Source organism: Elgaria multicarinata, chromosome 10 (genome assembly GCF_023053635.1).
Source record: "Elgaria multicarinata webbii isolate HBS135686 ecotype San Diego chromosome 10, rElgMul1.1.pri, whole genome shotgun sequence".
Lineage (NCBI taxonomy): Eukaryota > Metazoa > Chordata > Lepidosauria > Squamata > Anguidae > Elgaria > Elgaria multicarinata.
Genome location: NC_086180.1, coordinates 2,197,024 through 2,210,281, shown reverse-complemented (window position 1 = coordinate 2,210,281; position 13,258 = coordinate 2,197,024). Strand labels below are relative to the sequence as shown.

The following is a 13,258-nucleotide window of genomic DNA, read 5'->3' as shown; positions in this document are numbered from 1 at the left end:
AACCACCCCTGGTTTCTGAGACTCCAGGGAATGTTGCAATCTGGCTCAGAGGCAGATTGAAGACCCATAAAACCCCATAAGAATTCTGGGGTCAGAACCTTGGGAGCAAAGGGACTGTGTGATTCCTGTGTTTCTCTTGGGAAGAAGGTGTAGAAGGCAGTTCCCCAAGTTTCTATGTTCTGGGCTGTGTGAATCAGGCCCCTTTTTGCATCTGTTGCCTCTTTAGTTCCAACTCTTGAAATGGAACATCTCTGTTATCACACAGCTGAGGGATGGCCCTTCAGGAACTCCGAGGTAGAGCCAGGATGCAAAGATCATAGAATAGCAGAGTTGGAAGGGGCCTACAAGGCCATCGAGTCCAACCCCCTGCTCAATGCAGGAATCCACCCTAAAGCATCCCTGACAGATGGTTGTCCAGCTGCCTCTTGAAGGCCTCTAGTGTGGGAGAGCCCACAACCTCCCTAGGTAACTGGTTCCATTGTCGTACTGCTCTAACAGTCAGGAAGTTTTTCCTGATGTCCAGCTGGAATCTGGCTTCCTTTAAGTTGAGCCCGTTATTCCGTGTCCTGCACTCTGGGAGGATCGAGAAGAGATCCTGGCCCTCCTCTGTGTGACAACCTTTTAAGTCTTTGAAGAGTGCTCTCATGTCTCCCCTCCATCTTCTCTTCTCCAGGCTAAACCTGCCCAGTTCTTTCAGTTTCTCTTCATAGGGCTTTGTTTCCAGACCCCTGATCATCCTGGTTGCCCTCCTCTGAACACGCTCCAGCTTGTAGAAGGCAGTTCCCCAAGTTTCTATGTTCTGGCCCCTTTTTGCATCTGTTGCTCTTTAGTTCCAACTCTTGAAATGGAACGTCTCTGTTATCACACAGCTGAGGGATGGCCCTTCAGGAACTCCGAGGTAGAGCCAGGATGCAAAGATGGTAGAGTGCACTTGGCAGGGGAAGCTTCACTGTTGCTCCTATGTGCCTCCATGGCTAATTGGGGAAAGCTCCAGCCCCAGCCTTCATGGGGGTGGGGGTGTTTTCTGTTCCGTTCCAGTGGACGATGCCATCATGGACAGCGTCAAGCAGATCTTTGGGTTTGAGAGCAGCAAGAAGAACCTGGTGGATCCTTTCGTGGAAGTGACCTTTGCTGGAAAAATGGTACGCTGGCTCTGCCCCCTAAGCTGGGGCAGGAAAGATTCCTCGTCTGCAGGAGCTGGGTTATCATTAGATATGTGTGAGCCAGCTGTAGCATCACAGAAGCTCTGCCAATGGGGATGTTTGGATTGCAAGCCGTGTAGAACGGTGGGAGTTAAATCATTGAGATAAATAAATATCTCATATGCCAGCTGAGAGAACCGGCCAGAGTTTAGCCTATGAAATGTGAGCTGCTGACTGAATCCAGCGGCTCTTTGGGTATCCGATGGCCCCGGCCATTAGATCGAATGTATTCTACACACAAATGCACAAAACGCATAAGCATTTGTTTTTATGCGTGTGATAGGGACTTATGCCACAGAGAGCTCCCTGTTTTCTATGTCTTCCTACAGGGCACAGTTGGGGAAAAAGTGGTTTTTAGGCTACTTAGGCTTCCTTGGCCTTAAGTGTGGTGGCCCCTATCACACACCCATGTACCCCTGCCAAATTTGTTGTTGTAGCAGCAGCAGCAAAACATCTAGTGGCTTGCCACCAAATTTTAATGGCAGACCATGAAAAGGTTTCATGGTTGGCCTAAAAAGGCCAAATTTATTTATTTATTTATTTATTTATTACATTTTTATACCACCCAATAGCCGAAGCTCTCTGGGCGGTTCACAAAAATTAAAACCATAATAAAACAACCAACAGGTTAAAAACACAAATACAAAATACAGTATAAAAAGCACAACCAGGATAAAACCCTGCAGCAAAAATTGATATAAGATTAAAATACAGAGTTAGAACAGTGAAATTTAAATTTAAGTTAAAATTAAGTGTTAAAATACTGAGAGAATAAAAAGGTCTTCAGCTGGCGACAAAAAGAGTACAGTGTAAGCGCCAGGTGGACCTCTCTGGGGTGCTCATTCCACAGCCGGGGTGCCACAGCGGAGAAAGCCCTGCTCCTGGTAGCCACCTGCCTCACTTCCTTTGGCAGGGGCTCACGGAGAAGGACCCCTGTGGATGATGATGATGATCATCATCATCATAATAATTTATTTCTTACCCGCCTCTCCCTTTGCATCTTAAGGTCTGGGCAGGTACGTAAGGGAGGAGGCGTTCCTTCAGATAACCTGGCCCCAAACCGTTTAGGGCTTTGAATGTCAATACCAGCACTTTGAATCGGGCCCAGACCTGGACTGGCAGCCAATGAAGTTGTAAAAGTGTAATGTGATCTCACCAGCCAGTCCAGTCCACAATTTAGCATTGTGATGTTGTTGTACATTGATGGTGCTATATAATAATAATAATAATAATAATAATAATAATAATAATAATAATATTCTGATTCTGATGAAGCATTTGCGAAAGCGCTGAAAAGAGGCTGGCTCGCTCTGGTGCTTCAGAAATCATATAAAAGTTGTTTTATTGGTTAATATCCAAACGTGTTCTGCTCCACGTTTCGGACTGATTGTCCTTCGTCAGGAGCTATAACAATTTTTAAAATATACAAGTTAAAATAGAAACAGGAACAACACTCGAAAATTAAATTGCATTCCTTTAATGAAGCTATGTAAGTCTCAACTGTTCTTATATTCACATTTGCTGTCAACAAAACTGCAATAAGAAATTCCAGAATAGTACACAAAATATTCCTAGACGTTTTGCCTTGTCAATACCACAGAATAGATATTACAGTTTGTTATTGCCAATAACCAAATATTTCTATCCCAAGTACAATTTTTTTTGTTTGCACCACCGAGTCCAACCCCCCACTCAGTGCAGGAATCCCCCCTAAAACATCCCTGACAGATGGCGGTCCAGCTGCCTCTTGAAGGCCTCTAGGGTGGGAGAGCCCACCACCTCCCTAGGTCACTGGTTCCATTATCGTACTGCTCTAACAGTCAGGGCGTTTTTCCTGATGTCCAGCCGGAATCTGGCTTCCCACAACTTGAGCCCATTATTTTCACAAGAGTTTGGGGAGGGGGTGGTTTAAACTGGGTTGAGGGCTTTTAATGGATTGAGGATGAGGGTTTTTAATGGAATTGTTTTATATGTGATTGTAAAGCGCCACAATACCAGAAATGGTGAGATGGCGCTATAAAAATGCTATAAATAAATAAATAAATTCCATGTACCACTGAATGATGATCCCTCTCTTGCTCGCTCTCTCTCTCTCTCTCTCCCACTCCACCCCCAACCCAATATTTTGTCTCCCTCGGCCAGCTCTGCAGCAAGATTGTGGAGAAAAACGCCAACCCCCAGTGGAACCAGAGCATCACGCTGCCGGCCATGGTGAGCCATGGGGCATCGTTGCCTATGGGGTGGGCGTGTTCCTTTGTCCGTCCTGCGGACTGCTCCTGCTGACCTCCGCCACTCTCTTGTACCCTTCTTCCTAGTTTCCATCCATGTGTGAGAAGATGAGGATCCGGGTCGTTGACTGGTGAGTCACGAATGAAGTCGGAATAACCCATTCCTGCGCGTCTCCACGTTAGGAGCTGGGAAGTCATCTGGCTTTCCTTTTATAAGATGCAAATCTAAAGTAGATTCCTCTCTGCCCCTACCACGTTTTCTTGCCCTGGTCTTCTGCCTTCTGGCAAGCAGAAATTGAGCAAGTCTTGCTTTTCTTGTCCTGGAGATAAAGTCTTAAGGGAAGCTTCACCTGTTAAATTTCTGCCTGTCTGTCTGCTCTTCTGAGCCCAGAGCGACCTGCTGTGTCTCATCAGCCCAGAACTCTTTCAGTGACCAGATGCACCTTTAGAGTTGTATGGGAGAATTTTGGCAGCTTCTCTTCCCTACAATATCAAGACAAGACAAGCTGCCCTTGGAGGGATTTCTTCTTCCACATATCTTATAAGGCAGCTTCCACACACACCCCACCTGGGACCCACCAGAAGTGTCGGCCTAGAAATCAAGCTGGGTGGTTCTTTTACCTATGCCCACAGGTATAGGAAAATGCATGCTTTGGCCTTTGTTTTATAAATCATGAGATTCATGCTTTCCGCGTAACTAACAAATATATTAAGACTGCAGCCACTTTTGCAACTAATGGTTGACGTTGAAATCATGTCTCAAGATGGTGTCTCAACCCAGGCAGTTAGAGGGTGGAGTGAGATATTTTCAAGGCAAGCTAACTGCAAAAGGAAACCGATGGAGATTTAGTTGCTGTAACTATTGCAATACCCATCTATGTATTGTTTTTCTAGCCCTAGAATTATTTGCACTCTGCACATGCATAAATGCCTTGCTTATCATTGGTTATTGTATTGCAAAACTGTATTATGATTGGCGGGAAGGTTCTGCTATTGTATCTAAGGGGAACTGACCCTAGAAATATGTTACCCTTTCCTGAAATTCTTGGGCAGTTCCTCAGGTCTTCTGAGGGCTACCACCCTGCAGCGCTGCTCGTAATAAACCTTCTAAAGAGAGAGAAATCATCATCACTTTATTATGATCCATAGATCCATCAAGGGCAAAACTCAGACATAAAACATAAGATAAATTAAGACTATTATCAATTTAATACACACAGAGTTCTAATCCTGGCCACCTCTATAAGAAATTTAGCAACAGCCAAAGTCACTTTTGGAGACTTGCCTTCCAGCAAGAACTTAGTATAGAATTTATCTGAACTTCTAGGAAGTTTACACAGCAATGGGGTGATTATAGAAAAACGAGCCTGATTATAAAAGCTACAAGACATAAAAATATGCTCCATCGTCTCCACTTCCATATTCCTACAGGGGCTCCGTCTTTCTTGACATGGGACACCAGCAAATCTACCCCGAATTAATTCAGTAGAGTAAACATTACATCTGGCCTTAGAGAAAACACGGCGGTATTTAGCCACCGACAGGTTCTTTAGGTAATCAACCAGATGCAAAGGCCCGACATAATGGACATACATTGCACTGGGAGAACAAGAAACGTATGAGCGGGTGCGCAAATCGCAAAAAGCTATGCCCCACAATCTTTGTTTGACAGATTTGAGAGCAATATTCAAACCCAGATTGAGGAGAGAGAGAGAGAGAGAGAGAAATTGTGACTTGAGGGTCTTTGACCACCACTCAGCGAACCACGGGGACCTGCCCTTTTGGGTTTCTCCACAAGTGTCCCCCCAGTCATACTGGGAATTGCAGTTCAGTCTATCTGGAGGGCATCATGTTGTTGTTGTTGTTGTTGTTGTTATTATTATTAATATTATTATTATTATTATTTACATCTATATACCACCCCATAGCTGAAGCTCTCTCTGGGCGGTTTGCAAAGGTTAAAACACTGAACATTAAAAACAAGTATACAAAATTTAAAAAGCGTAAACAGCATAAAAATAGACAATATTCAGTTAAAACCACTATTCTGGGTTCAATTTAAAAATTCAGCATGTGCTGTTGAATGCTTGGGAGAAAAGTCTTGACCCGGCGCTGAAAAGATAACAATGTTGGCACCAGGCGGGCCTCATCGGGGAGATTGTTCCATAATTGGGGGGCTTTGCAGTTATTTATTTATTTATTCATTTATTTATTACATTTTTATAGCCGAAGCTCTCTGGGCGGTTCACAAAAATTAAAACCATAATAAAACAACCAACAGGTTAAAAGCACAAGTACAAAATACAGTATAAAAAGCACAACCAGGATAAAACCATGCAGCAAAAATTGATATAAGATTAAAATACAGAGGTAAAACAGTAAAATTTAAATTTAAGTTAAAATTAAGTGTTAAAATACTGAGAGAATAAAAAGGTCTTCAGCTGGCGACGAAAGGAGTACAGTGTAGGCGCCAGGCGGACCTCTCTGGGGAGCTCATTCCACAGCCAGGGTGCCACAGCGGAGAAAGCCCTCCTCCTAGTAGCCACCTGCCTCACTTCCTTGGGCAGGGGCTCACGGAGAAGGGCCCCTGTAGATGATCTTAAGGTCCGGGCAGGTACATACGGGAGGAGGCGTTTCTTCAGATAGCCTGGCCCCAAGCCGTTTAGGGCTTTAAAGTCAATACCAGCACTTTGAATCGGGCCCGGACCTGGACTGGCAGCCAATGAAGTTGTAAAAGGACTGGCGTAATGTGACCTCGCCAGCCAGTCCCTGTTAGTAAATGGGCTGCCCTGTTTTGTACCAGCTGAAGCTTCCGGACCGTTTTCAAAGGCAGCCCCACGTATAACGCATTGCAGTAATCCAAACGAGAGGTTATCAGAGCATGGATCACTGTAGCTAGGCTATCCCTGTCCAGATAAGGGCGTAGTTGGTATATCAACCTAAGCTGATAAAAGGTGCTCTTTGCCACTGAGTTCACCTGTGCCTCAAGTGACAGTTCTGGATCCAAGAGCACCCCCAAACTACGAACCCGATCCTTTAAGGAGAGTGCAACCCTGTCCAGGACAGGGCAAACATCACCTCGCCTCCACCTCATTTGGAGGTTACCAGAGCATAGACAACTGAAGCCAGTTTATCCCTGTCCATATCAGGGCGTAGCTGGGCCGCCAAACAGAGTTGGTAGAAGGTGCTCCGTGCCACCGAGGCCACGGGGACGATTGCTCTAAAGATAGGGGAGCGTCAACTCCTTTTGCATCGGTTCATCCCAATTTTTGCAAGTTCAGAAGATCTCCCAAAGCTTGAGGTTTGCAAAGTTCTGGAAGGTCTTCCTGCAGAAAGTGCCATGACCTTGTCTTTTAGTGGAGTGATAACTGTCCAGAAAGCCTGGATTTAAAACACTGAGATAAAAAGAACCGTTTTTGTTTCAGGGACCGCGTCACTCACAACGATGTCATCGGCACGAGCCACCTGTCCATGTCCAAGATCTCAGCTCCTGGAGGGGAACTGGAAGGTATTCCCATTCCTGTCCGTATCCTCACCACCACACCTGCTTTAGAGGGGGGCAAGGCAAGGCTAGGCTGAGGAGCCAGCCAGGGGCAGGTCTCCTGCTGAAGGAGGGCTTCCCAGGGCCAGCCCAGGCAGGAAGGCTTCACTGGCACAGCCTGTTTCTGGCAGGTGGAATGCCTGTCCAGCCACGCCTCTGCTCACTGCATCCTTTGGTTGCCAGGCTGCGTGGTGCTGGCTTTTCCTGTGCCCCACCCTTCCTACGTGGACAGCTCCCCATGCTCGTGCAAATAGTACTTTGGATGGGTGTGGGGAGTACTTGTCCATGTCCCAGTTAATTTCTGATGGCTTCCACAGTTGGGCCTTCTCCTCCTTTTCTCCTCGATTTGGCCCAAAGGAAAGAGCCGCACGTCCTCTCTCTGGGCATTTCCAGTCAGGGCCTGTGGACCCGTGTTGGATGTGTGCACCTGAGAATTCAGCCAATGGGACTCTTCCTCACTCCCTCACCTGCACAGGTGACCCGCCCCCTGGCAGCTACACGTGTGCCCCTCTTCCCCTCCTTGGCCAGCTGCGGTGGTGAATACCACTCACATTTGAAAATCCAGTTGTCGCAAACGGGGTAAACATTTTAGCCATCCTTTTGGAAAAGCCAAACCCAAACCGTTCTGGAGCCGCTGCAACGGGCCTGTCCTGGACCTGCACCCCTGGCCTTGGGCCCAGCCGCTCGGTCCCGCCCCGTGTCCCAGGCTTGTGTTTCCTTCTCTGCATGTGAACTCGGCAATTATCCTGCTGCAAATTTAGATGACTTTTTGACTGCCGCTGCTCTAAAGAAGACCGAAAATCCATCTTTCGCTGGGAGGACCGTGTCACGAGAGCTTTGAGTGACTAGCAACTGTGTGATGAATTCCGTTGTTGTGTGAATAACTTAAAATGGCCTCCTGAGTCCAGCCCCAGAGATCTGAGTTTTTAGAAGCCATATTTTTTTCTTTTTCTTTTTAACAACATGCCTCCGCTGTCCCATCTCCCCTGTCCTTCGTTGCTGCCCTGGTCTTGCGTTCTCCTCTTTCTAGCCTGAAGCTGGGGTGGAAATTCCACCCAGGCCCTTGAGATCCTGACATTCTGCTTTCTCTCCCATTTCTTTGTGCCTCAGATGACTTTCCTGCCCCTGAGAAGCCCTTCAAAGCCACAGACTGTACGTCCCTTAGCATGCCACATTCGCTCTCTCCCGCACACGTACCGCGCTGGTTACCTCTTCCCCTCCTCGTTTTGCTGTGCCTTAGAAACCCAGACTTGCATCTGGCTGAAACTTGGCTCATTTAAATGAAATGATTGCGGAGACAAGTTTTCACTCACCTCTCTTGTTTGTGCCTGGTGCGTGCATGTACTGTGGAGTTGCGGTCACAAGGTGACTCAGTGATGGATCTTCTGCTGGGGTCAGCGCCTTGCAAGGTGTTTGGAGTCTTGGTTTGCACACAATGGTGCCACATTGAATGCTGTAGACACGGGAAGCTGTGGTTTATCATCTCTGTGGGTTTCTGGTTTTTATTTTGCTTTCTGCTCCCTTAGCTCCAGCGTAATGGCTGCTTTATGTGATCATTAGAGCATGTCAAGGAGATGGCCTGAATCTACCATGCTGACGTGAAGGGTGTCTGAATGCTTGCTGGAAGTGTCTTGAAAACACAATAGTAATTGCTGAGTTTTCACACTGCAGGGATTGTCTCCAGGAAACCATTGGGCGATGGCTAGGGTGACCATATGAAAAGGAGGACAGGGCTTCCGTATCTTTAAAAGTTGTATAGAAAAGGGAATTTCGGCAGGTGTCATCTGTATGCATGCAGCTGGAGAAATTCTCTCTTCATTGGAACAGTTAAAGCTGCAGGAGCTATACTAGAGCGACCGGATTTAAAAGAGGGCAGGGCTCCTACAGCTTTAACTGTTGTGATGAAGAGGGAATTTCTCCAGGTGCTGCATGCATGCAAACGACATCTGCTGAAATTCCCTTTTCAATACAACTGTTAAAGATACAGGAGCCCTGTCCTCCTTTCCATAGGGCCACCCTAGCGATGGCATCCTTTGGGGACTACAAAGCCAACAGGAATAGAGGAAGTCAATGAACTAGTCAGTTTCAAGGCCCCATTGAGACTGATAGAACCAACCTGATATTCAGATCATGCAGGGCCTTGAAATTGATGGTTACTTTGAAAGAGGGCTTTCTTTGCAGTGGGAGGTGCAGAACCCTAAAATCCCCCCCACAGAGAATTAATGTTACTTTAAAATTATTTATTTATACTGCTCCCCATTGAAAAAATTCGGAGCGGTGTACAAGGTAAAATGAAAATAAAAACAGAATAAAAACAGTTAAAATGGGTCTTGAACCTCTTTCAGCCCAAGGGGGAAATCCAATTTTGGAGGAGCTCTTGGGGGGCCGTGTTCCTGTGGGTGAGCAGGGCCAGAGACCGGCCCCTTTTTGCCTTTGGCCCCGCCCACTACTAGAATGTGGCCCCCGGAAGCTTCTCTGGAATGGAACCCGGCCCCTTGGCCTGAACGGCCGTACGGCACACCTGCTCTGACTAGTTCTTCAGGGTGGCCTCTGTGTCAACGCAGAGCTCTAGATTAGAGCAGGGCCCTCCATCCGTTTCGGACCTGTAGGCACATTTGAGAATTTGATATGCTGCCGTGGGCTAGGGTGACCATATGGAGAGGAGGACAGGGCTCCTGTATTTTTAACAGTTGCATTGAAAAGGGAATTTCAGCAGGTGTCATTTGTATATATAGGGAACCAGGTGAAATTTCTTCTTCATCACAACAGTTAAAGTTGCAGGTGCCCTGCCTGCTTTTAAATCTGGTCCCTCTAGCATAGCTCCTGCACCTTTAATTGCTGTGATGAAAAGGAAATTTCACCAGGTTCTCCATATACACAAATGATACCTGCTGAAATTCCCTTTTCTGTGCAACTGTTAAAGATACAGGAGCCCAGTCCTCCTTTTCATATGGTCACCCTACCGTGGGCGCTCTCACAAAATGGCTCCCCTGGAGGATGGCGCTAGTCTGATAATGTCTGCTGGGGTGGGGGGGGGGCTGGCTAGTCAAAAGACACGCAATTCACCCGAGAAACTGAGAACAAGCAGAGGAAGAGTCTGAATCTGCATGGATGGGGCGGCCGGTGTGGACGAGAGCTGCCTCCCCCCGCCCTCCATAGCTCCACTCTAATGGTTGCCCCACTCTTGTCTTCCCCCAGTGGATGATGGGCTTGGTTTCTTGCCCACCTTTGGCCCATGTTACGTCAACCTCTACGGCAGCCCAAGGGAGTTCACCGGATTTCCAGACCCCTACGACGAGCTCAACACGGGCAAGGTGAAGTTACCATTTTTCACGGCTTGTTTCGAACCGTTGGTGATGAAATGGTGGGTGGGTGGGGGAGAGGGAGGGGGCCACTTCTATCTTGCCTGGGATTTGCTCAGATGCCAGTCATCCTGGGGTTGGTGCTTTGGAGCATGGTTGTGTAAAAAGCTGTTGGATCACTCGTGGTATTACAACCTGTGTGGGCCGGCGGTTTTTTGGTTTCCAGGGCTTTGGGACAGAAAAAACCCTGGGAAGGGGCCACCCCATGTACAGCCCCCCTCCCGGCATTTTTGTGACCCAACCCCAGGAAAGGTAGGATGCCCCCCTCCCTCCACGAGGAAAGATGTGTTGCCTGCTCAAGGCAGATGAGACAGGGATTATTTTAATTGTGTTGGGGAAGAAGCTTGTCACCTTATATTACACTAAGGTAAGCCAACCTCAACCCTCCTTGCAAAAACCCACTCATTCATTTAAAGTATTTCTATTTCGCTCCTCATCCAAAAACGCTCTCGATGCAGCTTACAAATAACCAATGAAAGAAGACGGTCCCTGCCCACAGTCAGCTTGCAATCCAAAAGGCACAGCACACGAGGAAAAAGGGATTGGTGGGGAAGAGGAAAAGAGCGACGCCTTTCAGCCGAGCTGGTGGAGTGGCCCTGCTTCCACCTTTCACCTCCCGCCATGCAGCCTGCTGAAATGGTTGCTGGTGGGGACAGTGGAGTGGAGTGGGGTGCCAAAAGCACATGCAGGCCCATTTTAACATTTGCATGAATTATTTTACATGCCTCATATGGATTGGTTGTATAAAGTGTCGGTGATCACCTTTAAAGCCCTACATGGTTTGTGTCCAGGCTCCCTGTGGGATCGCTTCCTCCCATACAATCCACCCCGCACACTCAGGTCCTCTGGGAAGAATTTCCTTCAGCTAACAAAAACAAGGCTGACAACTATTACCCAGAGGACCTTTTCTTCTGCCGCTCCCAGATTATGGAATGACCTGCCGGGAGAGATTCCTCAACTTAACAGTCTTCCAGAATTTAAGAAAGCCATAAAGACCAATCTCTTCCAGCAGGCCTACCCAGCTGAATTTTAAGATGCCTTTTTAATAATTTGCTGCTTTTAATGATGCACTAGTTTAAAACGTTTGAATTAGTTGTATGTATTTTATGGTGTTTTTATTAGTGTTGTACCCCACCTCAATCCAAAGGGAGAGGCGGGTAACAAATAAAATAATAATAATAATAATAATAATAATAATAATAATAATAATAATAATAATGTTATTATTATTATTGATGGTCCAGTCATATTGAACTTGATTGATCTTTCCCTTGTCTGGTCCAGTGGTAGCAGCCCAAACAAAATGGGCGTCTTGATGTTGAGCTGTAAACGGGTGTGGCATGGTGAACAAGAGTGGCCATTGATGGGAGATTTCGCCTCCTTCAAGGCGTGCATGTTGGAAGGATGGATGGTTCAAGAGGCTGCCCAGCCTCAAAGGCCTGGAATGCCCCCTAACAGCACCATATGCTCTTTTTCCCCCTTGAAGGGAGAGGGCGTGGCTTACCGTGGCCGGCTGCTGGTAGAACTGGAGACCAAGCTGGTGGACCACGTTGAACAGAAGTTGGGGGATATCCCTGCTGATGACATCCTGCGTGTAGAGGTAAAGTGTGTCCAGAGGAGGGCAACCTCCTTTTGCTTTCGTTTTAGCATTAAGTGTTACGTCCCTGGCAACGCCCTCCATGCCGACGCCAGAAGTCCTCACAACCTGCCAGCAGAGGCTAGTAACTTGCTGCACACGTGGGAGCCTCCACTTGTGGAACAGGGCTTTCATGCTCCTCAAAATAACCCAGACCGAGTGGAAATGTTTGTTTCCGGATTGGAGCATTCGAAAACGACCCTTTCCACTCATTTCTGGGGTCACTTTTAGAAGTGCAAGAGCCCTGTTCTTGTTCCCGCAAGCGCCACAGAGCCGACGGAGTCAGAGCGGCTCTCTTGGCTACTGCCCAGGTCTCTGGAGCCCAAGCACAAGCCAAGTCCAACTGAAAGACCATCATGCCTGCACAGTCCTGCGTCAGGATTTGAACCCAAGCCTCTGAAGCTGAACTTTGAGGTCACGTGTTGGATTGGAGTGTGTAGCTCCTCCCTAACTGGGGTGAGAGGATGGGGCCCTGCCTCAGACCCAGCCTTCTAGGTCTTCCCAAACTCTTCCCCCGGTCTGGAGATGGGACCCACACACCTTCCTCCTCCCCCTGCTTCTCTCTCCTTGGCAGAAGTACCTGCGCAGGCGGAAGTTCTGCCTCTTCGCGGCCTTCTACTCGGCCACCATGTTGCAGGACGTGGATGATGCCATCCAATTTGAGGTCAGCATCGGTAACTATGGCAACAAGTTTGACAACACCTGTCTGCCGCTGGCCTCCACCACCCAGTACAGCAGGGCTGTCTTTGACGGTAAGAGGGGGGCGCGCGTCCACACGGCAGGACCGGAAGGGCACGTAATGGGGGTGGGGGAGTGGGTCCCCTGTTCCACCTCCCTGTGCCACGGTGTGGGTTTCTGCCCCTCCTGAAGAACTTGACTTTTGAAAACAGAAGGCAACCAGCGAGGCATCCGGATACATTTTTCACTGGATTGCCTGGGCCTCTATGTAGGGCGACCGTATGAAAAGGAGGACCGGGCTCCTGTATCTTTAACAGTTGTATTGAAAAGGGAATTTCAACAGGGGTCATTTGTATATATGGAGAGCCTGGTGAAATTTCCTCTTCATCACAACAGCTAAAGCTGTAGGAGCTATACTAGAATGACCAGATTTAAAAGAGGGCAGGGCTCCTGCAGCTTTAACTGTTGTGATGAAGAGGGAATTTCACCAGGTTCTCCATATATACAAATGACACCTGGTGAAATTCCCTTTTCTATGCAACTGTTAAAGAGACAGGAGGCCTGTCCTCCTTTTCATAGGGTCACCCTATGTAGGAACTATACTGCACCTA

At 47.6% G+C, this 13,258-nt stretch overlaps 1 protein-coding gene across 2 annotated transcripts in view; it reads left to right on the top strand.

The window, feature by feature from the left end:
* Positions 1-13,258, top strand: part of DYSF (dysferlin) — a 201,087-nt gene that overhangs the window by 54,698 nt on the left and 133,131 nt on the right. For both annotated transcript variants that reach the window (XM_063135826.1, XM_063135825.1), the window contains exons 13-20: positions 1,039-1,142; positions 3,345-3,413; positions 3,518-3,561; positions 6,856-6,938; positions 8,082-8,123; positions 10,170-10,285; positions 11,820-11,933; positions 12,544-12,721. In XM_063135826.1, the coding sequence (XP_062991896.1) occupies positions 1,039-1,142; positions 3,345-3,413; positions 3,518-3,561; positions 6,856-6,938; positions 8,082-8,123; positions 10,170-10,285; positions 11,820-11,933; positions 12,544-12,721 (750 nt within the window). The remainder of the gene's footprint in view (positions 1-1,038; positions 1,143-3,344; positions 3,414-3,517; positions 3,562-6,855; positions 6,939-8,081; positions 8,124-10,169; positions 10,286-11,819; positions 11,934-12,543; positions 12,722-13,258) is intronic.